The sequence below is a fragment of the Rhinoderma darwinii genome, chromosome 2, assembly GCF_050947455.1.
Source record: "Rhinoderma darwinii isolate aRhiDar2 chromosome 2, aRhiDar2.hap1, whole genome shotgun sequence".
Lineage (NCBI taxonomy): Eukaryota > Metazoa > Chordata > Amphibia > Anura > Rhinodermatidae > Rhinoderma > Rhinoderma darwinii.
The window spans coordinates 262,773,026-262,800,465 of NC_134688.1; the positions used below are offsets into that span (position 1 = coordinate 262,773,026).

The window sequence follows — 27,440 nt, forward strand, 5'->3', positions numbered from 1 at the left end:
AAGAGAGAAGACACCACAGCTCCAGGCGTACAGTTGAATTTGCAGCAGCAGCATCAGCATGTGCAGGTAAGCATAGCAAACACCCTAGAGACGAGCATATTAACCTTTTGGACGCCTTTCAGCCGATGTATGTTCTTTGTCCGACGACAAGGTTGAAGGACCTGTGGGTGACGTCAAGCTGTGTGTCTTTAGTGAAAGAAGCTGGGTGGGAACGATGAGAAGTGTATGATACTGATTCGTCAGCATCATACACTTCTATTCACAACGCCCAGTTAGTAAAACAAGTAAACACGCCCAGTTGTTAAAAACACAACACACGCCCAGTTGGAAATACGAAAAAAAAACACGCCCAGTTATCCATTTCAAAGCTCATTTGCATAAATATAAAATTGCTCATAACTTGGCCAATAATGATCGTTTAAAAAAAAAACAAAAAAACGTTACTGTTATCTACATTGCAGCGCAGATCACATGCAATAGGAGATATGAATTTGATAATCTGGTGACAGAGCCTCTTTAAAGAGGCTCTGTCACCAGATTTTGCAGCCCCTATCTGCTATTGCAGCAGATAGGCGCTGCAATGTAGATTACAGTAACGTTTTTATTTTTAAAAAACGAGCATTTTTGGCCAAGTTATGACCATTTTCGTATTTATGCAAATGAGGCTTGCAAAAGTACAACTGGGCGTGTTGAAAAGTAAAAGTACAACTGGGCGTGTATTATGTGCGTACATCGGGGCGTGTTTACTACTTTTACTAGCTGGGCGTTGTGTATAGAAGCATCATCCACTTCTCTCCAGAACGCCCAGCTTCTGGCAGTGCAGATCTGTGACGTCACTCACAGGTCCTGCATCGTGTCGGCACCAGAGGCTACAGTTGATTCTGCAGCAGCATCAGCATTTGCAGGTAAGTAGCTACATCGACTTACCTGCAAACGTCGATGCTGCTGCAGAATCATCTGTAGCCTCTGGTGCCGATGTGTCCTCGCTCGTCTGACACGATGCAGGACCTGTGAGTGACGACACAGCGTGATCTCTGGAGAACACGGCTGTGTCTGCACTGCCAGAAGCTGGGCGTTGTGAAGAGAAGTGGATGATACTTCTCATCAGAACGCCCAGCTAGTAAAAGTAGTAAACACGCCCCGATGTACGCACATAATACACGCCCACTTGGACTTTTACTTTTAAACACGCCCAGTTGTACTTTTGCAAGCCTCACTTGCATAAATACGAAAATGGTCATAACTTGGCCAAAAATGCTCGTTTTTTAAAAATAAAAACGTTACTGTAATCTACATTGCAGCGCCGATCTGCTGCAATAGCAGATAGGGGCTGCAAAATCTGGTGACAGAGCCTCTTTAAGTAGCAATTTTTTTGTCCCAATAATGCTATGAAGAAAATGGATGCCTTTTGGAGAAGTATAACAAAATTGTCCTTTTTAACTTCTAGAATTATGGTGTTGGAGTAACATATAATACTATTTTTTTCTTTGTTTAAACTTTATTGTTCCTTTAAAAAAATGGAGCATAGGTGAAGCTTCTTTCACATCTGCGTCAGGGCTCCGTTCCCGACGTTCCATCTGAGCTTTTCGTTGGAATAAAGCCTGGACTGACACAAACGGAAACCGTAGGTTTCCATTTCCATCACCATTGATTTCAATGGTGACGGATTCGGTGCCAATGGTTTCCGTTTGTCTCCATTGTGCAAGTGTTCGGTCGTTTTGATGGAATCAATAGCGCAGTCGACTACAGTATTGATTCCATCAAAACGACGGAACCCTTGCACAACCGAGACAAACGGAAACCATTTGCACCAGATCCGTCACCATTGAATTCAATGGTGATGGAAATGGAAACCTATGGTTTCCGTTTGTGTCACTCAGCACTCTGTTCTGACGGAAAGCTCAGACGGAACGTCGGAATAGAGCCCTGACGCAGATGCGATGGAAGCCTTAGGAATGAAAATCCTAAGCATTTGTGAGTGTGTTTTTAATTTCATTCATCTGAACAGAGAGCGGCATCTAGACACACCTATAAACTAACCGATAGTACAGAATCTACTACTGCTACAATGTCACCCGAGAAGGACTGTCCACTGTGTTTAGCCAGATCATTTCTTCAGTTAATTATTTTCCACCCACATATTGTGCAATCATTGTAGACTTTGGTAGTGATATTCCTTTTTCTAGTTTTGGCACTTTATTCAGTTTAATATTTGTACATTACATAAAGAAACAGTAATAAATTGTTAACATTACATGCCTGTCAAAAAACATGTTAAAGGTATTTTCCAGGACTTCCTTAGGATAGGCCATCAACATTTGATTGGTGGGGGTCCAGCTCCACTGCCGATCAGCTGAGTAAAGGGGCTGCAGCACTCTAGCTATTCGCTACATCCCTTTTATTATTTAACCAGGCACAGCGCTGTACATACGGTTGGGGCTGTGCTTGGTCCTGCAGCTTGGTCCCATTCAAGTGAGTGGGACTAAGCTGCAGTACCAGGCACAGCAATAACCATATGTACAGCCCTCGAGTGAGTGACGTCTACTGACAGTGGCTTCTGTGTGCCTCTGACAGCTTATCAAACCCTAAGACCTAATGCACACGACCGTGTGTGCTGCCCGAGTCCCGTTCGTGATCCGTGGAAAGATAGGACATGTCCTATATTTCCACGGACTGGAGAGTCGGGTCCGTTTTCATAGATCCAATTCACCCACTAAGGTGAATGGGTCAGTGAAAACAATTGGGTGCAACTCGGATGCCGTGAAAAACGTCACGAGTGGCACTCAGTCGTGTGCAACTGGCCTAATACCAATGACATCTAAACTGAACAACTTAGTTGTGGTGGATTTTAGGATTTGATAAACCATCAGAGACACACAGTAGCCACTGTCTGATATTAAGGTTTAATAAGCTATCAGGGGTACACAGTATTCACTGTCCGGTATTGGGGTTTGGTAAGCTGTGGGAGTCACACAGTAGCCACTGTCAGCTGAGCCATTAGTGCAGCTCACTGAAAAAGCACTAAGATGCAGCTTCTATGTAAAGTGGATGCATAGAAGCTGCATCTTTAAAAGTAAGCAACATTTTAAATAAAAATATATTAGAAATACATTTTTTACACATTAATGCATACATTTCAAAAAAACTAAATTCCCCATAAAATGTTTACATAGCCTTTGACTACTAAGAAGTACCAGTATTGCTATAGAGTATTACTACTGTAGTCCCATACAATGAAGTCAGTAACTTTCTAGCTGCATGTCCTTATTTGTTAAGTTTGGTCACAATTTGGTTCCCATTATTCTAATATGGTAGGTGTTGGTAATTATTTTCCAATTCAATGTGGAGCAGGTAAAGTGTAAATGGAATGCCTAGTACAAACAGTTATTGTCAACTAGTATGTGCTATAGCTACAAGTTGGACACCAATATGACTAAAAGGTTGTTCACACCCTAAAATACATCCCCATATCTATTTTAAAATGTAAAGTAAAATAAATTTATAGTAGTAGCTAACCTTTCATATGGAAAAGATGCAGTTTGCTGACGTAGTCCTGTATCCATATACCCTGGCTAAGAATACCAAGGCACATGCTCTGCCAGCTCCTCCCCATTCATATGGGAACTGCCTCCACCTTACCTTTGTCAGAATTATGGGAAAAATAATCATTGTCATTGAAAGATTTGGTGTGGGCAACATCACTTGTTCTCCTGTGTTCACCTTTACAATGTATAGTAATATTCTGTATTGTCATAGTAACAAAAAAAATAAAAAAAATGATGTGACTATCCACATAAAAAAATAATTATTACAGTTCTCACGCTGGTCACAAGAGCACACAACCATAGGCTGATGTTTCAGGTTTTCTTAAGTTCACTTGTCAGCTTTGCTGTGTAGACTAGGACAGAGTCAACAGAGGATAGGGATATATTGACTGTTCTGTTGTACTGCTGGAAGCCTAGATAAGGCAGGATAGCAACACTATGCACACAGAAAAGACTGTTACCGCCAAACTCCCATCACTCTTAGGTCTCTAGGGGAGGGGCCTGTTCTCTCACTACCTGAAAATTAATTCTTTGACATTTATTTGACAATTAACTGCATTAATTTCAGCTGTTATTAAGCACACACATTGCTGCACTGTTTATAAAGACATTACAGGAAAGGAGTGTGTGTCTCCAACATGTCGGTCCCCTGGGAAGTTTAAAAAAAATAGACAGGACGCATTATTTTTCTATTACAAACTTATATCCAATTAATGAAACTATAATGAAATACACGTGACATTCCCTTTGTTGTACTGATTTGGTGTAGTCTAGCTTATAATGGCTATAATTTCACATTCCAGCAGTTGGAGATATGATGGCATATTATAAATAAAGAACAAAACAATCTGAAAACATAGATAAGTGTGGAATTATGTGTTGTCCTTGTCAGATATGAGAGTCCACATTAGGAAACTACAAGAAAAGAATAAATACATGGTAGAATTAGCAGGGCACATTAATACACAGAAGAAAACATATGAACAAAAACAAACCCTGTAACAGTCAACCAAATATTTTTTTAACCCTTTAATGCCCGCCAATATGTGTTTTCACAGAGGTCATTAAGGGTACTTATGCAACAGCGCCATGTAGGCTAGAGCGGGTGTCGAGCTGTCTAAAGGCAACCGGGCACTTGCTCTAGTGGATGGGATCGAAAATAGAATTTTGCCAATTTAACACCTTTGATGCCGAGGTCAATAGCGACTGCAGCATCTAAATTATTTTAGAGGGAGGGGACTCCCTCTGTCACCCCATCAGTACTCCGACGGTGCTATGGCAACAGGGCTTAATAAAGGTGAAAAACGGTTTTATGGTAACCGGGGGCTTAATAAAGGCCCCCAGATCTGCCTTCAGTTAATGCCTCTTAGGCAGGGCCTAACAGAATGACTGTCAGTTTTACACTGACAGGTACAATACACTGTAATATAGAAGTATTTCAGTGTATTATAAAAACAATCAAACCTTCACATAGTGAAGTCCCATAGTGGACCTAAAAAGTTTAATAACGTTTATAATAAATACATGAAAAATCCCATTTAAAAAAAAATTAGAAACCCACTTTTTTTCTCTACAAAATGCTTGATTATAAAAAAGACAAAAACATTTTTTTTTAAAACCTACACATAATCGGTATCGCACATCCATTACGACCCAAACCATAAAACTATTATGGTATTTAATCCGAACAGTGAACGACGTAAAAAATAAAATAGCATGTCTGAATTGCTGTTTTCTGTTTATTCTGCCTTCCAAAAAATGCAATAAAGAGTCATATATACACCAAAATAATACCAATAAAAACTACAAGTCGTCCTGCAAAAAAAGCCATCTTTGGTGGAAAAATAAAAAAGTTATGGCTCTCAGAATTAGGTGACGCAAAAACAAATACTTTTGAAAAAAGTCTTTTTATTGTGCAAAAGTAGTAAACCATAAAAAATATATATTAATATATATTAATTTGGTATTGTCGTAATCATAACAACCCGCAGAATAAAGTTATTATGTTATTTATACCACACGGCAAATGGTGTAAATTTAGGTTGCAAAAAAATAATGGTGAAATTTCAGGTTTTTTTTCTATTATTCCCCAAAAAAGTCAAGAAATTATATGTACCCCAAAATGGTGCCATAAAAAGCTAGAACTTGTCCCGCAAAAAAACAAGTCCTTATATAGCTATGTCGGCGGAAAGATAAAAAAGTTATAGCTGAACAACCATTTTCTTTGTTACAGGTTCCCATAATGATGAGCTGATCACAGAGGGTCCTGCTGCCAGAACCTTCTGCGATCAGCTTTTATCGCTGGGGAAGCTGTCAGCCAGTCCTCACTTCTTATATAGCATCATATCACATGGCACCCATAAAAATCAATGGTCCTATAAAGGGAGAGTCACATTTTGCAGCAGCACTGTCCTCTGGCTTATAGATGGGGACTCCAGCAGGGTCCCCCCTATATTACATCTATATACACTAGTATGGCATATAGATAGGAATTGAGGCAGACAACTCCTTCAACTAAGGGTCTATTGTTTTCAGTGTTTTCGATGGATGCCCAATAAATCATTAAGGGCTATGTCAACATTAGAATGTTTCTCATGTTTGACTGCACTATCTATGGTACCAGCTCCATGGGCATAGGCAGAGATTACTAGGAGTTGTTACCTATGCATTGACAAAGGTTCCATTGCATCTTCTCTCATTGTTTACATACAGCATGGCTATTCTGAATATTTGGATTGTTCGAAAATGAAAACACAAACTATAAGTGTAAGTAAATTAAAATTGAAAATCCCTTTAATAAACTACTTTTTTTGTCTTACCTCCCAATATGGCTGATCATGAAAGAAATGCCATTCTTTGGGGGGCCTCAGTAGCTTACATTTCAGCAGAAGACCTGTATAAGAATAAAGTTGAAAATTTATCGCTATCATGAAAGCACACTTGTTCTGAATGTGATACATATAGGCTAGGCCAGGGGTCTCAAACTCGGCCGGGTAAGTGGGCCACATATAGAAAAAATGTTAAGTTAATGGGCCGCATTACTTTCAAATTTGATACAATACAAAATTATTGTTAATCAATGAGTTATTTGAACTACTATAACAATACTACATTACTATAACAACACTACATTACTATAACAATACTACATTACTACAACAATACTACATTACTATAATACTACATGACTATAACAATACTACATTACTATAATAATACAACATTATTATAATACTACACTACTATAATAATACTACATTACTATAATACTACATTACTCTAATAATATTACATGACTATAACAATACTAAATTATTATAATAATATATAACTATAATAATACTACATTACTATAACAATACTACATTACTATAACAATACTACATTACTATAATAATACTACAATACTATAACAATAATACTACAATACTATAATAATACTACATTACTATAATACTACATTACTTCAATTATATTACATTACTATAATAATACTACATTACTATAACAATATTACATTACTATAACAATACTACATTACTATAATAATAGCGCTAGGTTCAAACTTAACGGAAATTTGCGAGATTTCTCCACGTGCTTGTTTCAACAATCCAGTTTTACAGTTTAAGGGTATGTGCACACGATAGCGACAATTATGGCTGAAATTACAGAGCTGTTTTCAGGAGAAAACAGCTCCTGCATTTCAGACGTAATTGCTCGTACTCGCGTTTGGCGAGGCGTCAATTACGGCCGTAATTTGGAGCTGTTCTTCATTGAAGTCAATGAAAAATGGCTCCAATTACGTCCCAAGAAGTGTCCTGCACTTCTTTGACGACGCTGTTGGTTTACGCGCCGTCTTTTGACAGCGACGCGTAAAATTACAGGTCGACGTATTTGAGCCGTGTTTTCAGGCGTAATTCGAGGCCTCGTTTACGCCTGAAAATAGGTCGTGTGAACCCAGCCTTAGTGTCACTAAATGCAGTCTGGCAGCTCAGTTGGCAGCGTTTGGCAGACACACAAATGTCAAAATTAGGCAGCCCCTTTTTAGATAATGCCACAGAGCCCTGTGTAGATAATGCTACAGTGCCCTCTGTAAATACTGCCACAGTGCCCTCTGTAGACACTGCCACAGTGCCCTCTGTAAATCCTGCCACAGTGCCCTCTATAGATACTGCCACAGTGCCCTCTGTAGATACTGCCACAGTGCCCTCTGTAGATACTGCCACAGTGCCCTCTGTAGATACTGCCACAGTGCCCTCTGTAGATACTGCCACAGTGCCCTCTGTAGATAGTGCCACCGTACCCTCTGTAGATAATGCCACACACCCCTAGATAATTCCACAGTGCCCTCTGTAGATACTGCCACAGTGCCCTCTGTAGATGCTTCCACAGTGCCCTCTGTAGATGCTGCCACAGTGCCCTCTGTAGATGCTGCCACAGTGCCCTCTGTAGATGCTGCCGCAGTGCCCTCTGTAGATGCTGCTGCAGTGCCCTCTATAGATGCTGCCGCAGTGCCCAATATAGATGCTGCCGCAGTGCCCACTGTAGATGCTGCCACAGTGACCTCTGTATATAATGCCACACACACCCCATGTAGATAGTGCCACACACCCCCAGTAGATAGCTCCATTGGGACCCCCCCTAGGAGTGGAATCCCCAGCCAGAGCGTTGCCGGGGATTCCTCTGCTGGAGGAGCCCCTGATGTCACTGTCCATACACAGTGACGTCAGGGGATCCTCCTGGACCAGAATGTGACTTCAGGAACAACCCCAGAGCCGGTGTCCCATAGCGGAGCACTATTATAGGCTCTGTTCCAGAACTGTGGGGAAGCCACTGACATCAGTGTCCATATATGGACAGTGATGTCAGGCGCTTGCTCAGAGCTGGAGTCCCGGAGCAGAGCCGCTTCTAGCAATCTGCCTGGGATTCCAGCTCTGCTCCTGACATCACTGTTCATATATGGACAGAGATGTCAGGGGCAACCCCAGAGCTGGAGTCCCGGGCAGAGCGCTAGTAGCGCTCCTACTGGGACTACAGTTGTGCTCCTGACGTCATCTTCCAGCTCTGGGGAAGCCCTAGACATCGCTGTCCATATATGGACAGCGATGTCAAGGGATTCCACAGAGTTCCAGGGCAGAGCCTATACTAGCGCTGTGCCCGGGACTGTGGCTCTGGGGAAGCCCCAGACACCGCGTGTCCATATATGGACAGCGATGTCAGGGGATTCCACAGAGTCCCGGAGCAGAGCCTATACTAGTCCTCTGACTGGGACTCCGCTCTGGGGAAGACCCTGACAACACTGTCCATATATGGATAGCGATGTCAGGGAATTCCACAGAGTCCCGGAGCAGAGCCCATACTAGCGCTCTGCCTAGACCCTGACAGGAGATGAGATTGGAAGTGTGGGTTTCACGGGTGCCTCTGCATTTGTTCTTCTCAAGAAAGATTGGTTAGGGTATGTTCACACACATCGTAAACACTGCAGACTTTCTGCAGCGTATTACAGTAGCAGCTCATCCACACGCTTTGGAAAAAATCAGCTGAGAAATCGTTCATAAATTGATCTGCGGTGAGTTTTTTTTAAATCCGCAGCATGTTAATTTATCCTGCAGAATCACTTCTCTTTTGAAACACCCGCAACAAATAGCAAATGTTGAGTTTTTTGCAACGAAAAGCTGCAATTTCGCCGCAAAAATCGCAAATCAAAACAAAACAAAAAACTTTTCTTGTTTAAAAGATTAAGGCCCCATGCACACGACCGTGCTTTTGCGGCTGCAATTCCCCCGAAAATCCACGGGAGAATTGCGGCCCCATTCATTCCTATGGGGCCATGCACACGACCGTGGTTTTCCGGGCTCATTGAAAATAATGGCCGCGGCCATGTGCACGGCCCGCGATTTGCGGGCGGCTCGCGGCTGTCACTCCGTGGCTGGCCGACCCGGAAATCACGGCCGTGCACATGGCTACGGTCGTGTGCATGAGGCCTAACAGTTACCCCCTGGGCATTGTCATAGCAATGCGATCTTCTGTTCTCGGTCAAGGCCGGCCTCCTGGGATGACGTTTTATCCCATGTGACTGCTGCAGAAAAAACAGGCTGCAGCGTTCACAGTGGGTGCGGCAACATCCCAGGAGGCCGGGCTGCACGGAGAACAGAGGGGTGCATTGCTATGACAACGGAGAACGGGTAAGCATTAACTTTTTTTCTAGCAGTGTTTCCGCAGTGGAGATTCCACCCGAAAATCTGAACCACAATTTAATGCGGTTTTTCAGCAGGAATTCCCTGCGGGTTCCAGGACAGATACGCTGTGTACTTTAATGCAGCGTATCCACCTTGTGTGAACATAGCCTTAGTGTGAGCCATGCCTCAAGGCAACACCTTTCAGAAGACCTCAGAAGACATGCTATAGAGATGCATGATGCTGGAAAAGTCTACAAAAGCAGAGCTAAAGAGCAGGGTGTACATCAATCCAAGTTTAAAACAAATTGTCTACAAATGGAGAGAATTCAGGACTGTTACTACTCTCTAGAAGTGGAATCACCCAAAGAGAGAAATGGACAATCGTGAAAAAGGTGAGAAAGAACCCAAGGGTAACAACAAAAGATTTGCCTAAGATTCTAAACAGCAAAAACCTCTTTTTATGTGTCCACTGTTAGAGAAAACACTGAACAAGAATGGTGTTCATGGAAGGACATCACAAAGGAAGCTGCTGCTGCTGCTGTCTGAAAATAACATTGCGTCCTGTCTCAAGTTTGCCTGAAACCACCTGGATGTTCCACAATGCTTCTGGGTAAATGTTCTATGGACTGTCGAGACATAAGTGGAACTTTTTAGCAAAAATGTTATGTTGTTTAGAGGATAAAGAACACTGCACACCAACACAAAACCTCATCCAAACTGTGAAGCTTGGACGAATGAGAATCGGTGGACAGATTCCCCCAGAAGAAGCCGAGTGGCTGAAGATAACGCAGCTATATGTTGATATACGTGTGCTTTAACCTGATGTTTGTGAGTATAATGGACACCAATACTGTATAGGCAGACATAGTGGATCGCACTGTTTGCCTATATGTTTTTTTCTTTAATAGTAAAAGTATATTACACCATCTTTGCGAGTAATCTGGTGCGGTTTGGCATGGAGGCAACTGATCTATTCTGCCGATTATGCCTAGATTCGGAGGAGAAAGGCTATATCCTCTTTCCATTTAATTATATAGACCTTGGTCGAGCGCAACAATTGTTTTTTTTTTGTTTTGTTTTTTATCATGTATCATTTAAATGTTTTTATTGTAAATATTTTTTAACTTTTTAAACTTACAATGTAAGGGCAGCAGTCCATGACCTCGAGCTGAAGAGATATTGGGTGATGCAACATGACAAATGACCCAAAGCACACAAGTAAATCAACTAAAGAAGGGTCGAAAAAGAAGATTTGTGTTTTGGAAGTCTTGACCTCACCCCTATGCAGATGCTGTGGCATGCCTGTAGAGGGCTGTGCAAGCAATTCCAGAAATATTGATGAACTGATACAGGGATGCAGGGAAAAATGGTCTAAAATTTCCCCTCAGCGTTGTACAAATCATATTTACAGCTACAGAAAACTGTGGATATTTTCTCAATGTACTCAATAAGGCTTCGATCACATCTGCGTTAGGGCTCCGTTTCGACATTCTGTCTGAGCTTTCCGACGAAACGGAGCCCTGACTGACCGTTTATCTCCGTTGTGCAAGGGTTTCGTTGTTTTGACGGAATCAATAGCGTAGTCGAAACGGAGCCCTGACGCAGATGTGAACATAGCCTTAACCCCTTTCCGACATTTGACGTATCCATACGCCAAAGTCGGGTAGGGGAAGTATGGAGCGGGCTCACGCAGTGAGCTCGCTCCATACGATGACGTGTCGGCTGTATGTTACAGCCGACACTTCAGAGTAACTCGAGCGCGATCCCGCTAGTTTAACTCGTTAAATGCTGCGGTCAATACTGACCGCAGCATTTAAATCGTCAGAAAGAGGGGGGCGACCCCTTCTAACAGCTCATCGTGCCCCCCGCAACACAATCGCGGGGGGCGATGGTTGCTATGGCTGCCTGGGGGCTTAATGAACGCCCCCAGGTCCGCCATCTTTGTACACCTATTAAGCCTTGCCTCCGGCAGGGCTTAATAGGTGCCTGTCAGAATCACGATATACTGCAATACATTAGTATTGCAGTATATTGTACAAGCGATCTAACGATCGCTGGTTGAAGTCCCCTAGGGGGACTAATAAAAAAAAGTAAAAATGAGTTAAATAAAGTTTTTTTTGGTATAAAAAAATTAAAAGTTCAAAAAACCCCCCTTTTCCCTCATCTCCCACAAAAAATGAAATAAAAGGTGATAAAACCGTCGCATGTACACCAAAATGGTATTATTAAAAACTACAGCTTATGCCGCAAATAATAAGCCCTCATACCACTTAATCGACGGAAAAATAAAAAAGTTGTGGCTCTCGGAATTTGGCGACGCAGAATAACTTTTGTTTTTTACACTTAGGTTTTTACATGTAAAAGTAGTAAAATATAGAAAAAACTATATATATTTGGTATCGCCGTAATCGTATTGACCCACAGAATAAATTTAACATGTTGTTTTAATTGCACAGTGAATTCCGTAAAAACAACTCGCAAAAAACCATGGAGGAATCGCTGTTTTTTTCATTTTCTACCCCACAAATAATTTTAAGGCATTATAAGGCAAAATAAATAGTGCTACGAAAAACTACAACTCGTCCTGCAAAAATCAAGCCCTCATAGTACTATATCGACGGAAAAATAAAGACGTTATGGCTTCTGGAATGTGGGGAGGAAAAAACGAAAATGAAAATCTGAAAGTTGTTTACGACGGGAAGGGGTTAAAGACATGAACACTACAACTGTTTGTGAATTATTAGTTTAGTAAGATTGTGTTTGTCTATAATTGTGACTTGGTAATTAATTCAGAAATCCAGGTAATTCCAAAGGACTCACTTACTTTTCTTGCAACTGTATCTCCAAAGTTGTATCCATATATGCTGAGATAAGCTTTTCTGACCTCAGAGATGAACTGCAATACTTCTGTGCAGCAAAGTGGACCCATCAATGAAAAAGGGCATGAAGTAGCAAGATGGTGCCAGGTGAATTGCATAAATTGAGCTGACAGGTGTCAAAAATAGGGAGAAGGCGGCTTGAATAAAGAAAAATCATGGCATAGTGCTAGTGGATTTTGTACTTGTGCCACAAAACTTGGTATCTAAGTGGGCTCAGGCTATTTTCTATGCATTACTTGTTCTCAAGATGTAAATGTTGTTTATGTAGATGTTGAATAGATGACTGAAGAATAAATTGTCTAGACTGAATATGGTACTGACCTGTAAGAAGTCCACCACCTAGACTTAGCGTCAATGTTAGAAGGATACAGCCAACACCAACTAGTGCTTGGAAGCTTGATCTACGGGAAATAAGTAGAAGAATTACCTTAACCTGTAACGATTTCTCAGAAGAAGGCACAACGTTACAATAATCGGCCTATGAAAACAAGTCTTTAGAGATTGTAGTCCATGTTTCATGATAGTATCACACAGTAGTAGCACAACCTACCTCATCCCAAAAGTGATTGATTCAATGTGGTGTTTGTGCTGGACATTGGGATACACTGAAGGATGTGGAACCAGCTTGAAATGCGTTTTTTATGTCAAGGCATTGGACTGCTGACAGTAGCCAATATAACAGATAAGTGGACTCTGGCTACTAAGCGGTGCACATCCTCAACAACAGTACTTAAAGTAGGTTGTGGTATTTAAAAATGCTCCTTTGGTACTGAGAATCCTAGTGTGTAAGGAAATGTGTATCTTCGAGTAAAAGTCAAGATGCATCTGCTAGATGACCTAAGAAAGACAAGGTAGCGTGTTCTCCTGCACTCACTGGGCGCCACCATTTGGTGCAGCAATATAAAACGTGCTCTGTGTGGAGGCCACATCCACTTCACTTTCTAAGGTACAGTGGATGCAACCATGTGGTCCGCTCAGCCATTTGGCCAAGTGCTATGCTCAATAAACATACAAGGTGCGCCCTGAATGAGAGGATTTGTTACATGCTCTAAGTTGATCTGTATTCTTTGTGAAGATGAGTTGGGTTTTGCTGCAATCTTCCCAAAACTACGACGTGTGAATACAGACTTTGATGGGTCTGTCCAAGTGACACATTACATTTATCAAGAGGGTGTGCTGGTGTAAACAATAAAGTGGCTTGTGTGTGTGTGTGTATATACACACACACACACACACACACACACACACATTCTAATGCTACATGCACACGTTGAGTATTTTGGTGTGGAAAATACGCACCAAAACGTCAGCAATATGCAGGAAATTCGCAGGTAAAAACAGCACCGGATCGTGCGTTTTTTATGCGTTTTTCGGATCGTTTTTTACGCTTTGATATGTTTTTCGGCGCGTTTTCATGCTGCGGGTTTTGATGCGATTTTCCACAGCACTAGGCAGATACAATTCGCAAACAGAAACGCAAGATAAATGGACATGCTGCTGATTCTAAAAAATGCACCGCAGGCCAATTTCCGTCCCGAAAAATACTGCAGTGTATACATGAGATTTCCTGAAATTTCATGGACTATGCTGATACTGTATTAAGCTGTATTTGCCACGCGTAAATCCGTGTGGAAAACTGCACGTAAGACGCATCGTGTGCATTGAGCCTATTATTTTTAAACTTAAAGTCGCATTATTTATCAAAAGGTTATAATGTCTAGCAATCATCTGCTAGAAATCTGCAGCAGAAACGCATTGTTAAAATTGCATTACCCAAAGCCATTTTTGACCCTGCGATTTTGTACTTACATTCCTATGCCAAAATCTGCCATTAGGATTATTACTACGTAGGCTATACCTCCGAGAAGTCCTGGTAGTCCAAAAGTGTAGTGAATTCCACATGTATCATGCACTAATGTGAATAAGTTCATTGTGTTCTGAAAAAAAGCATTGTGTACATGTTAACAATAAATTCCTTTTAGTATTACAATTCTTTATTTATAGTGTGCTTTATATATTTTGGATTGTTATACAATGTCGCTGTACAAACCTATTTAAGAAAGAATCCAATGACATAAAAGCACAATGTAATGACAGGGATAGGGAAACAGACAAGTGAGCCCTAATCTACCCGCCACTCAGTCCCTGCCTACTTGCAACAACCCGCCCTAGGCGACGGGGTACAACTGGGCGACGGTCCCTACACTCAGTAAGTGCACGACAGACAACCAGACAAGGAAACACAGTACAAAGGGAAACGGGGCAGTTGCCCACGGCAACACCGTGAGCAACAAGAGTAGTAAACGAGCCGAGTCAAACCAGGAGAGTACGAGGTGCCAAACGCAGAGCAGGAGAGTAGTGAACAAGCCGAGTCAAACCAGGAGAGTACGAGGTGCCAAACGCAGAGCAGGAGAGTAGTGAACAAGCCGAGTCAAACCAGGAGTGTAGGAGGTACCAAACGCAGAGCAGAAGAGTAGTCAGTAAGCCAGGGTCAATACGAAGCTGGGACAAGTAGTTCAAGAAGCTGCAGCAGGGCCAGGAAACCAACAGAGAAGAATCACAAGCGAGGAGGAACAGGAAAGGCAGGTATAAATAGACAGAGGGCGGGAGCTAGCTCCGTCTGGCCAGGCTGTGATAGGCTCTCCCACTCCTAAGCCTGCCATCCTGAGTGGTGGAAGATGGAGTCAGTCTCACAGACATAGAAGCAGGTGCAGACTGATTACCTATGGGCGTGGATACAGAAGCTGTGCCTGGCAGATCCTTAACAGGTAGTGTATATATATATATATATATATATATATTTATATATATATATATATATATATATATATATATATATATACATACATATATACACACACACACATACATAAATACACACAAACAATTTTTTTGGGGGGCTATATGTATTGGGGCTATTTCCCCTGACGTTTTAAGACCATAGTGACATTCCTAGCTACTAGTGCTGCATCGTTGGTTCACTTAGGAGACCCAGCGATGCAACCGAAAGCATGAGAAGTCTGGGGGGCCCCAAGAAGAACTTTTGCATTGGGGCCCATGAGCCTTTAGCTTTGCCCCTGTCTGTAACCAAGATGTTGTTCGCTTACTGGTGTGTTTTCGGTCATTGTCGTGTTGAAACACCCATTTCAAGGGCATTTCTTCTTCAGCATAGGGCAACATGATCTCCTCAAGTATTTTGATATATTCAGACTGATCCATGATCCCTTGTATGCGATAAATAGGGCCAACACCATGGTATGAGAAACATCCCCATGTCGTGATTTTTGCACCACCATGCTTTACTGTCTTCACAGTGTACTGTGGCTTGAATTCAGTGTTCGGGGGGTCATCTGACATTCTGTCTGTGGCCACTAGACCCACAAAGAACAATGTTGCTTTCATCAGTCCACAAAATGTTGTGCCATTTCTCTTTGGGCCAGTCAACTTGTTCCTTGGCAAATTTGAACCTATTCAGGACGTCTTTTTTTCAACAATGGGACTTTGCAGGGAGTTCTTTCTGGTAACTTGGCTTCACTTAATCGTCTTCTGATTGTAGCAGTGATCACTGATATTTTCAGATCTTCTTTCTGGAGATGATCATTGGCTGAGCCTTTGCCATTTTGGCTATTCTTCGATCCATTCTAACAGTAGTTCCCCGCTTCCTCCCGCGTCTTTCAGGTTTTGGTTGCCACTTCAAGGCATTTGAGATAATTTTAGCTGAGCAGTCTATAATTTGCTGCACTTCTCTCTAAGTTTTTCCCTCTCCAGTCAACTTTTTAATCAAAGTCTGTTTTTCATCAGAACAATGTCTGGAATGACCCATTTTCCCCAGTTTTTCAGAAGGAAATGCACTATAAACAACATGTAAAACATTTGCCACTCTCCTACCTTAAATAAGGTCCAAAATTTACACCTTTTATTCTACAGAATGAATGACTTCACCAATTTAACTCCTCACTGCTATTATTTTGAACAAGCCGCTTTCAATTAATGATTAAATTACCCAGAATGAGCGGCTTGCATGTCCTAATTGTTGGCAGTTTTCTTTCTACTACTCTACTACACTTACAAGTTAATTATTTGCTATGTAGAAATATCAGTTCTACCAAAAACATTGATTTATCATGTTAATGATGTTGGACTACTATTTTTTTTTTAACATTACTGTATATTCCTGTAAGTTAATGGTACAGTATTTTGCATTGACACAGACTATAGATTTGATCACAACACTGAGAAATTGAAAAGATCACATCTCTGTAGTGATTCTGTTCTTCAGCCACGAGCTGGCAAGGGGAAAGGGAAGGTCACCATATTAGCCCCATAAGAGCTGATATGGTTAACAGGAAGTAGCGCTGGAGCATGATGGCATAACTTGCAAACTAAACAATCCACACAGTTAGGGTATGTGCACACGATAACTGCAATTACGTCTGAAATTACGGAGCTGTTTTTAGGAGAAAACAGCTCCTGAATTTCAGACGTAAATGCATGTACTGGCGTTTTTGGCCGCGTCTTTTACGGACGTAATTTGGAGCTGTTCTTCATTGAAGTCAATGAAAAACGGCTCCAATTACGTTTCAAGAAGTGTCATGCACTTCTTTGACGAGGCTGTTATTTTACGCGCCGTCTTTTGACAGCGACGCGTAAAATGACAGGTCGTTGGCACAGTACATCGTAAGACCCATTGAAAGTAATGGGCAGTAAAACGCCTCCAATACGTCTGAAAATAGGTCGTGTGAACCCAGCCTAACTGCACATAAGAATTCAGACGTGCAGTCAATTTTTTATTTTTGGCTAAAGGAACAGTTTAAAATTAGTATGTATGGTACCATTTTTAAATAACATAACATATACACTATATGGACAAAAGTATTGGGACACACTTAATCATTGAATACAGGTTTTCCATCCAGTCCAATTACCACAGGTGTATGACATTAAGCACCTAGCCATGCAGTCACCTTTATAAACATTTGTGAAAGAATGGGTCAGTCTAAAGAGCTCACTGAATTCCAGCGTGGTACTGTAATAGGATGCCACCGTTGAAAAATGTCAGTTTGTAAAATGTCTTCACTTCTAGATATTCCATGATAAACTGTAAGTGGCCTAAATGCAAAGTGGAAGCATTTAGGAACCACAGCAACTCAGCTACGAAGTGGCAGACCACATAAAGTCACAAAGGGGGGGTCACCAAGTGCTGAGGTGCGTAGTGCATAAAAGTCGCCAACTCTCTGCTGACTCAATAACGGCAGAGTTCCAAACCTCATCTGACATTAACAACAGCACAAAAGCTGTGAGCCGGGAGCTTCATGGTATGGGTTTCCATGCCAGAGCAAGCCTCACATCATCAAACACAATGCCAACAGTTGGATGGAGTGGTGTAAAGCACGCTGCCACTTGACTCTGGAGTAGTGGAAACGTGTTCTGTGGAGTCAAGAATCACCCTCCTGTATCTGGCAGTGTGATGGACGAGTATGTGTTTGGCGAATGCCAGGAGAACGTTACCTGCCTGACTCCATTGTGCTATCTGTAAAAGTTTAGTGCAGGAGAAATAGTTCTATAGGGTTGTTTTTCCAGGGTTGGCCTAAGCCCATTAGTTCAAGTGAAGGGAAATCTTAACATTTCAGCATACCAAGACATTTTGGACAATAGTATACTTCTAACTTTGTGGGAACAGTTTGGTTTGGAAGAAGTTGACTGACCCGCACAGTCCTGACCTCAAGCCCATTGATCACCTTTGGGATGAACTAGAAAAGAGATTGCGAGCCAGGCCCTCTCATCCAACATCAGTGTCTGACCTCACAAATGCTCTTCTGAATGAATATTCCTACAGACACACTCCAAAATATTGTAAAAAGTCTTCCCAGAAGAGTCAAAGCTGTTTTAACTGCAATGGTGGGACCAACTCCATATTAATGCCTATGGATTTAGAATGGGATGTCATAAAAGCTCCTGTAGGTGTAATGCAGGACCACACCGTCAATGAAACGAAATGGGCATCTCAGGGGCTCTATGGGTGGGCAGTATCTACAGGAGGCTCTAAAGGGAGCACTATGTATTTGGGGCACTGTCTACAGGAAGCTCTATGTGGGGCACTGTCCACAGGGGGCACTAACTACAGGGGGCACTGTGTGTGTGTGTGTGTGTGTGTGTGTGTGTGTGTGTGTGTGTGTGTGTGTATGTGTGTGTGTGTATGTGTGTAACAAAGTGTATGGTGCTATTATAATCAGGGACACAGTGTATGACGCTATTATAATCACGGGCAATGTGTATGGGTCTATTAGAATTAGAGGTGCAGTGTTTGGCGCTATTATATTTAGGGGCGTTGTGTGTGACACCATGAGAATTTTAGCTTCGTTTATAGGTGCAGAAATATTGGACAAGTGAGAAGTTGAAGGCATCTGAACGGAAAACTACAGAAATGGGCCATGGCCGGGAGGATTCATCATAGAGGTCTGGACCAGATGGAGACGTCACCTGTGAGTCACTTAATGCAAATGTTTATTCTGCCTCTAATCAGTACTGTAGTCGTTGTATGATCTGCAGCGTGATAATGGGTGGTATGATATTTTTTTTTTTGTGAGACTCCTAGAGATGTAGAACAGCCAGGGTGATGTCAATCAAGATCTGGGCGACGCTATTTAAATTTTCACCTCAGGCAGCAGAAAAACTAGAATCGGCCCTGGTGTAATGTGTAGATGTCCCATTACTTTTGTTCATATAGTGCATATTGTAACCATATAGCTAGCAGTTTGTTAGCTGCTGCATGCCAGTCAGCTGCAGTAGGACAGCTGACTGCCATGGCTATCCTCACAATGATCTTCCAAAATGTTATTTTACTTGGATGCCAAGCACAGTGAACAGCCCCCCAAACTCTGATTCTGGAAGCTGCATAGTGGGAGCTCTTAACATCCAGTAGTTTCTAGATTACCCTTGTTAACTTCCTCTGCATCATGCTCTAAACACTACAAAAAGATATAAAGTGAACATCTACTACTCTCAGCATATGCAAAATGTTGATGGTTTACTTTATAGTTCACCAGTATTATTAGTTTCATGTTGTGGTAGTTGCGTTGCTAGCACCAAGCATCCGGAGCCCTTTCCCCAAATCTTTTGTCCGTTACCATGGATTCCTGAGCCACCTTTGAATGTATCCGTGTCCTATCTATGTGGGCACTATGGGGGGGGGGGGATTTATTAAGCAAGCTACGCTACTGGCATAAAGAAGTCGTGACTTACTGTATTGTCGATCGTCGTTCGCTTCAATATCTGCCCGTGTAAAACCACCTTTACGCTATACAAAAGCGAATTAACAACTTTAGGAGGAGTATCCTAAACAGAAACCTTACCTGTAGGTATGTAAAACCAATTGTGGAGATTATTCCAGCTATTAACCCTAGGGTCAGTGAAATCCATGGATCTTGAACCATATAAGCTATAAATCCAGCTGAAACCCCTCCAGATAGTATTGCATTACGGACAATGATCTAAATCAAATAAAAATACAAAACAAAAAGCAACAATGACTAAACTGATCATTCTAAGAGTATGTATTTTGAAAAAATCTTTTGAAGTTTCAATACTTAGGGTATGTTCACACGCTTAACAAAAATGGCTGAAAATACGGAGCTGTTTTCAAGGGAAAACAGCTCCTGATTTTCAGCCGTTTTTTAATCAAAGTTGCGTTTTTCGTAGCGATTTTGGAGCTGTCTTTCTATTGAGTCAAGGCAAAACGGCTCCAAAAACGGCTCAAGAAGTGAAATGCACTTCTTTTTACGAGGCGTTTTTTTACACGGCCGTTTTTAAAAATGGCCGCGTAAAAAATGCCCCGTCGGAATAGAATTCCGTTTTCCCATTGAAGTCAATGGGCAGATGTTTGGAGGCATTCAGCCCCCACGCATTTTTAGCCATTTTTCGGGGTGTTTACAGTTTGAAAAACGGCTGAAATTAGGCCGTGTGAACATACCCTAACAATTACAATGTAAAGAATTTAATATTCGGTGGTAACAAAACACCTAATCATATTTTAGCATATCTGATAATACACTGAGCATTTTACAGGTATTAGTTACTAAATAAGTGCTCATATTTTATTGGGTTTAACTTATTTGTTAGGGCCCATTCACACAAACGTGAATAACGTCCGTGTGCTGCGCATGGAAATCACGCGCAGCATCTGGATCCATTGATTTCAATGGGACTGTTCACACATGCATGAGTTTTCACGCAGCGAGAGTCCGCTGCTTGAATCTCACTGTATGTCCTGTAATGGTGCGTTTTCACATACCTATGCGCCCATTGAAGTCTATGGTTGCGTGAAAACCACACACCGCACACGGATGCGCATCCATGTTAGGAAAGTGATTTGCGCATCAATTCAATTGAAAATAAAAACCAAAAAAAAGATATGCTTTGCGAGTGCGTGAATAATGCATGCCACTCGCAAAGCACACTGATGCATAACACAACACACACGGACTAGATTCACGCGCGTTTTTTACACATGTGAATCTGATACACTCGTGTGAATGTAGCCTTAGATATTTTTACTTAATGTTGCAATGTTATCTTTTGCGTCTTTAGGCCTAGTTCACACAGATTTTGCAGGAATTCTGAGGCAGATTTTGACATGCCTGCGCTTTTTTGCTGTAGTTTTCGCTGCGTTTTTTTGCCCGCGGTCATTAAGGATTGTGGCCAAAAAAACGCTGTGAAAAATGCTCGGCATCGAGCGCCGCATTGATTTCAATAGGATATCAGAGGTGAAAATCGTGGCAAGAAAGGACATGCCGTTTTTTTCCCCACGAGCAGCTAAAAGCAGCCTGGGGAACAAAACTGCCTCCAATTGAAATCAGTGTGAACTGGGCCTTAGTGCCAGCAGCTTTTGTTATCCCTTTCATACAATCCTTTCACGAACACCTTTTTAGAGCCTATTGTGTGGTCTACTGATTAGGACACCCCTTATTAGCTAAAGCCAAAGGCCACATCTGGCTTTGGCAACATTATCTGTCATTATACTAAAGCATGGCAATACAGTAGGCATTGTAGTAAATATTTCTTACCATTTTAAATTTTCCGTTCTGGTTCAGGAGGACTGATATAGAAAACACTGTGACGGTGCTAGCAGCCAGAGTGAAAAAGGTATTGTAAACTGCGTTTCTTAACTGGGTAGAATTTTTCAGCATTATAGAGTTAAATGAAGGCCAGAACATCCACAGGAATAGAGTTCCTGGAAAACAAAGAAAGCGAAATTTGACAAAAACAATGTAACAAGGGAATCTGATCCGTCATAGCATGAATATATTAAGTGTATTGTCACAGCAGTTTCAGCAAATGCATTTACATAGACCCATAGATCAGTGTTTGTGACCACAGTTTTATTGAAATCTGCACTAGCTATGGCTAAAGAAAGGGATGTTGAATGGGAAAAGTCAGGACAAAGGAGTAGCACAGTAGAAAGAATAAAAAAAATACAAAGATGGGCAGGATTGGATGGCAAGGAACATTTTCTGATGCAAGAATTACACAGAAACCTCAGCAGTGAAGTTTGCCGCCTTTGTCAGTGACAGCTAAAGGCTCCAGAAAGTCAGGACAGGAGCATCCTTTAACCGCTCTTGATCTCTCTAGTGTTCTCTACACAGCCCATTATCATTATTATTATTCATTGATATGTAAGTTTTCTTATTGCTTCAGGCATCAGAATAAAAAGGCACCGTGTATTTGAAAGTTTAGTTCCTTTCTAAAGGAAACGATAGTTTGTGTGAATTAAAACTATTAATTTATGTGACACTTACCAGTAGTATATAATTAGTCATATTGATATTCTACAGTGAATATGTTTCAATGGCTTTTCATGTACATAAAATACATGTCAATAGAGATTCTCAAATCATATCACTGCACACCAGACACAGAGGGCTCTTTAAATGTAACAGTTTTTCTATAGGACTTAGGACTCCTGTCTGAGTAGTACTATTACAGCAGGGGTCCTTAAAGGGTTAACCAATTTAAGTTTGTTTTTCATTTTGGATCACAAATAACCAGACTGAAAGCTTACAAAGCTGCGTTGAAGAATAATGAGTCTCCATATACTCTTTAGATGTATTATATATGCATATAAAGTCCGGAATCAAAGCAAGAACTGAATTGGAGTCACAGACAGATTTTTCCCTTCCGTTTTGGACATATTATGAGAAAGCCCTGCTCACTGTAACAGTTATGCGTATTATGCTCCTAAGAGTTAAAAGGAAGGGACAAGGACAGTCAATAGGATTCTTTACTGTAAGAGCAGTGACACTATGGAACTCTCTGCCACAGGATGTTGTGATGGTTGATTCATTGATCAAGTTCAAGAAGCGCCTTGATGCCTTTCTTGAAAAATCTAATATTACAGGTTATGAGTACTAGATTCCGGAGATGGGACATTGATCCGAGGATTTATTTTGATGTCATATTTGGAGTTAGGGAGGAATTTGGCATCAACCTCATTGGGGTTTTTGCCTTCCTCTGGATAAACACTGTAGGATTACAGGTTGGACTTGATGGACCTGTCTCTTTTTTCAACCTTATCGACAATGTCACAAATAATAATAATAATACTAATTTAGAGTACTATACTAAACTGAATTACATTTGAACATTTTTCCTGCCTTTTTGGTAATTCCATTTCTTCTGAACTGTATAGAAGTGTTCCATAGAGTAACTGCAACAAAGACACTTATTGCACATGTTCGTTTGGTTGTTTTGGACATTTGTCACTTACCCAAAATGGAAAATAACTCTGAGATTGGCCTAGATTTCTCATTCTCTTCACTAGCTTTGTTTCCAGGTGAAGGTGGTATCATTGACCATGACATGGCAATCCCAAAATATGCCCCAAAGATATGACCATGCATCATGCTATTATGATCAGTCATCTGGAAAGCATAAAGCAACCATTAACGTAATAAATTAATCAGTTGGTTATATTAATATTTGACTTCATATTGTTAAAAGCACAACAGTCTATTGCTCAAACACAATGAGTTTTGAGGTGCAACTTTCCAATTTTGTCTATAATGCCACATGGACATTATAGAGGGTTGTCCTACACTTAGGACCCCCCCCCCCTACTACTAGCCAGTGGAGAGTCGCTAACATTTGAATGGGCGGCTTGTAATACTACATTTCTAATGTATGGAAAGATGTGTTCTCTGGAGCCAGACTTGCAGGGATCAGCTGATGCTGCTCTGGTTTTAATTTGAAAAGGGGTTATCCTGATGAGACAACAGCTTTAAAACTTATCCACAGATGGCCACAGATTCCAGGCGGGAACTAGTGGAGAAAGAGACACACATGCTTGCGGCTCTTTCCATTTTACTAAAACGGGTTTGATCCATGGAGCCACCACCTCACAACTTACAGAATTTAAATGATCTGCTGCTAATGTCTTGGTGCCAGATAACACAGGACACCTTCAGAGGTCTTTTGGAGTCCATGCCTCAACAGGTCAGAGCTGTTTAGGTGGCATGAGGGGAACATACACAATATTAGGTAGGTGGTTTTAATGTTATAACTGACCGGTGTATAACATATCTGTAAATCTAGAATAAGTGACCAGAGACCTGAGAAAAATATTTTTGTCAGTAGTGCTAAGTCAAGATCAACGGTTAAGATATTTTGGAGATGTTTTACTACCCATCGCAATGACTTCTTTAGGACATGTTTAAAAATCTTGAAGATGTGGCTTCTCCAGTTGATTTTAACTTACCACTACAAGAGATACCATGACCTGAATATAGGAAGACATTAGAATAAATGAAAACCATGACATTGTTTTTCATTCTGAATATTCTAAGATATATTATTTTACAATTAGCTCTTACCATAAGATACCGTGTCATAATGTATCTATTTGCAGTAAATACAGGTAATTCAAGGATAGTTATCACAACCAATTGAAGAGGATTCACTTTTCCTAAAACAACTCCACATGAGATCAAGACTGGAAAAATGCTCATTAGTCCTTTTCTTAAGCTGTAAATAAGACACTGTGGTAAGTGCAAGACATTTCATATCATTACAAAATGTGTTTTATACATTGTTTTAAAAAATTGCTATTTAGTGTAAGGTAGTAATTAATATTATAGTTATTCTTATAGTCCAAAATACACTATATGAACAAAAGTATTGGGACACACCTCTTAATCATTGAATTCAGGTGTTTCATTCCGTCCCATTGCCACAGGTGTATAAAATCCAGCACCCAGCCATGCAGTCTGACTTTATAAACATTTGTGAAAGAATTGGTCGTTTTATAGAGCTCAATGAATACGAACGTGATGCCACAGTTGCTACAAGTCAATTTCTGAAATATCTTCCCCCCTAGGTATTCCACAATCAACTGTGAGTGGTAGTATTGCAAAGTGTAACCACAGCAACTCAGCAACAAAGTGCAAAACATGTGAAGTTACAGAGCGGGGTCGCCAAGTGCATAAAAAAGTGCATAAAAGTCGCCAGTGCTCTGCTGACTGCATAACTGCAAAGTTCCAAACCTCTTCTGACATTCACATCGCTGGGAGCTTTATGACATGGGTTTCAATGGGCGAGCCTTACATCACCAAGCACAGTGCAAAGCGTCGGATACCAAGCACAATGCCAAGCCTTACATTACCAAGCTGCCGGTGGACTCTGAAGCAGTGCAAACATGTTCTGTGGAGTGACGAATCAGGCATATCTGGCAGTCTGATGGATGAGTCTGTGTTTGGCGAATGCCAGGAGAACGTTACCTGCCTGACTGCATTGTGCCTACTGTAGAGTTTGATGAAGGAGGGATAATTCTATGGGGTTGTTTTCAACGGGTCGGCCTAGGCCCTTAGTTCCTGTGGAGGAAAATCTTAATGCTTCAGCATACTAAGACATTTTGGACAATTAGATGTTTCCAACATTGTGGGAACAATTTTGGGAAGACCCTTTTCTGTTCCAGCATGACTGCGTCCCAGTGTACAAAGCAAGTTCTATAAAGGCATGGTTGGGTGATTATGGTGTGGAAGAACTTGACTGTCCCTCAGAAAGCCCATTGAACATGTTTGGGATGAACTAGAACAGAGATAGTGAGCCAGGCCCTCGCGTCCAATATTGGTGTCTGACCTCACAAATGTTCTTCTGGATGAATGGGCAAAAATTCCCTCAGACACACTCCAAAATTTTGTAGAAAGCATTCCCAGAAGCTGTTTTAGCTGCAAAGGGGAGACCAACTCCATATTAATGCCTATGGATTTAGAATAGGATGTCATAAAAGCTCCATGTGTAGGCGTCCCAATACTTTAGTTCAAATAGTGTAGCTTTTGAGAAAATTAAGACGATTAAGCAGCATGGATAACAATCTGTGGACTGTTGTGGATCATATATAAGCCCATAATTCAGTGTGAATTTGTGCAGTTACTACTTTAATGTTTCCCTATGGGTAGAAAAGTTGCATGCAACTAGACAACCATCATGAAAGTTCTTGTTCTTGTAAATATATAATTGCGTGTGTCTGGTACTTTTATGAGGGCTTGTTCACATCTAGTTTGCCTTCACTTTGGTCTTTGCGTTCATCTGTTCCGTCAGAGGAACATATGAACAGAAAGACAAACAGAAAATATCGTTTCCGTTTGCGATACCATTGATTTCAATGGTATTTTTAGGGTTTCAGTTTGCATTCGTTCTGCTAGGATTCCGTTTTGTTGACAAAAACAATAGCGTAGCACACTACGCTAATGTTTCCATAAAAAAAAACGACACCTAGCGGACTGGATGCAAACTGAAACCAAATAAATGCCCTTGAAATCAACGGTATTGCAAATGGAAACGATACTTTCCGTTTGTCTTTCCGTTCATCTGACAAAACTGATGAACGGAAAGACCAAACGGAAGGCAAGCGTGATGTGAACAGGCCCTAACTGGTGTGTTACATTATAAGAAACACATTTAACATTTGATACAACATACCTGTTTATGCCAATGGCTTGAATTCCAGTGGTGTTCTTAAAAAGGCAAGCATCTAAAATGATGGCCCACTGCAATCCTATTGCTGCATTCAAAAAGTTAAAAGCAATTCCACTGAATCCAAACTTTTTTAAGAATCCAAATAGTAATCCAATTCCAAGGAAAATCATGACATTCACATCTTGAAGTGCTAATGATAAAAGATGCAACAGAGGCAAAATTAGTAAAGCGCTTTGTTCAGCAAGTGTAGTCAGTGATGTATTGTGCCATGTTAAATACTTTTGTGTCAAACACAATGGACTGCTGCTTGAGTTGCTACTTCGCAAACAGAACAGCTAGTTTTTACACTCATACTTTTTTTTTTTTTTTTTTAGACCATCATAGGATAACTTCAATGTATATTTCATAGATTTTATGTTGTCTCTATGAGGGTATGTTCACACACAGTGGTTTCAGACGTAATTCTTGCGTTTTACGCCTCCAATTACACCTGAAAAAACGTCCCTAATACGCCTACAAACATCTGCCCATTGCTTTCAATGGGAATTACGATGTACGATTTTTCTCACTGTGTGTGAACATACCCTAAGTGGCTTATTCACAGGAACGTTGTATACGTGTATACGTCCGTTTGACGGCCATTAAAACATCGGCTATCACGCGGACGCATGTATTTCAATAGGGCCGTTCACACGGCCTATGTTTTAACAGGCAATGTGAAGTGCATGTTGAAAAAAAGAAGATGTCTTATTTTCTTCCGTTTTCCCCTTGCAAATGAAGTCTCACATCACTTCATAATTCAAATTCAAATTCTAGTATCCAATATATGCAAACATATGCAACATTCTTTTCATTTTTGTTACTTTTGA

At 41.0% G+C, this 27,440-nt stretch overlaps 1 protein-coding gene and 1 long non-coding RNA gene across 4 annotated transcripts in view; one reads left to right on the forward strand and one right to left on the reverse strand.

Annotated features, from left to right (window-relative positions):
- Window positions 1–27,440, forward strand: part of LOC142742953 (uncharacterized) — a 112,958-nt gene continuing 85,518 nt past the window's right edge. The window contains exons 1-4 of one of the 3 annotated variants that reach the window (XR_012881462.1): window positions 1–66; window positions 21,693–21,744; window positions 24,503–24,637; window positions 24,971–26,140. This is a non-coding gene — a long non-coding RNA (uncharacterized LOC142742953). Of the gene's footprint in view, window positions 67–6,254; window positions 6,312–21,692; window positions 21,745–24,502; window positions 24,638–24,970; window positions 26,141–27,440 lie in introns of those variants that run through there. The other 2 variants (XR_012881463.1, XR_012881464.1) reach the window with 2 other exon arrangements.
- The window catches only part of LOC142742952 (RH-like protein), a 59,851-nt gene continuing 34,591 nt past the window's right edge, over window positions 2,181–27,440 (reverse strand). The window contains exons 2-10 of the mRNA XM_075853228.1: window positions 26,575–26,761; window positions 24,468–24,618; window positions 23,366–23,519; window positions 21,666–21,832; window positions 19,956–20,093; window positions 14,413–14,540; window positions 12,925–13,004; window positions 6,365–6,438; window positions 2,181–4,460 (exon numbers count right to left, since the gene is read on the reverse strand). Of these exons, the coding sequence (XP_075709343.1) occupies window positions 4,434–4,460; window positions 6,365–6,438; window positions 12,925–13,004; window positions 14,413–14,540; window positions 19,956–20,093; window positions 21,666–21,832; window positions 23,366–23,519; window positions 24,468–24,618; window positions 26,575–26,761 (1,106 nt within the window). The 3' untranslated portion in view covers window positions 2,181–4,433. The remainder of the gene's footprint in view (window positions 4,461–6,364; window positions 6,439–12,924; window positions 13,005–14,412; window positions 14,541–19,955; window positions 20,094–21,665; window positions 21,833–23,365; window positions 23,520–24,467; window positions 24,619–26,574; window positions 26,762–27,440) is intronic.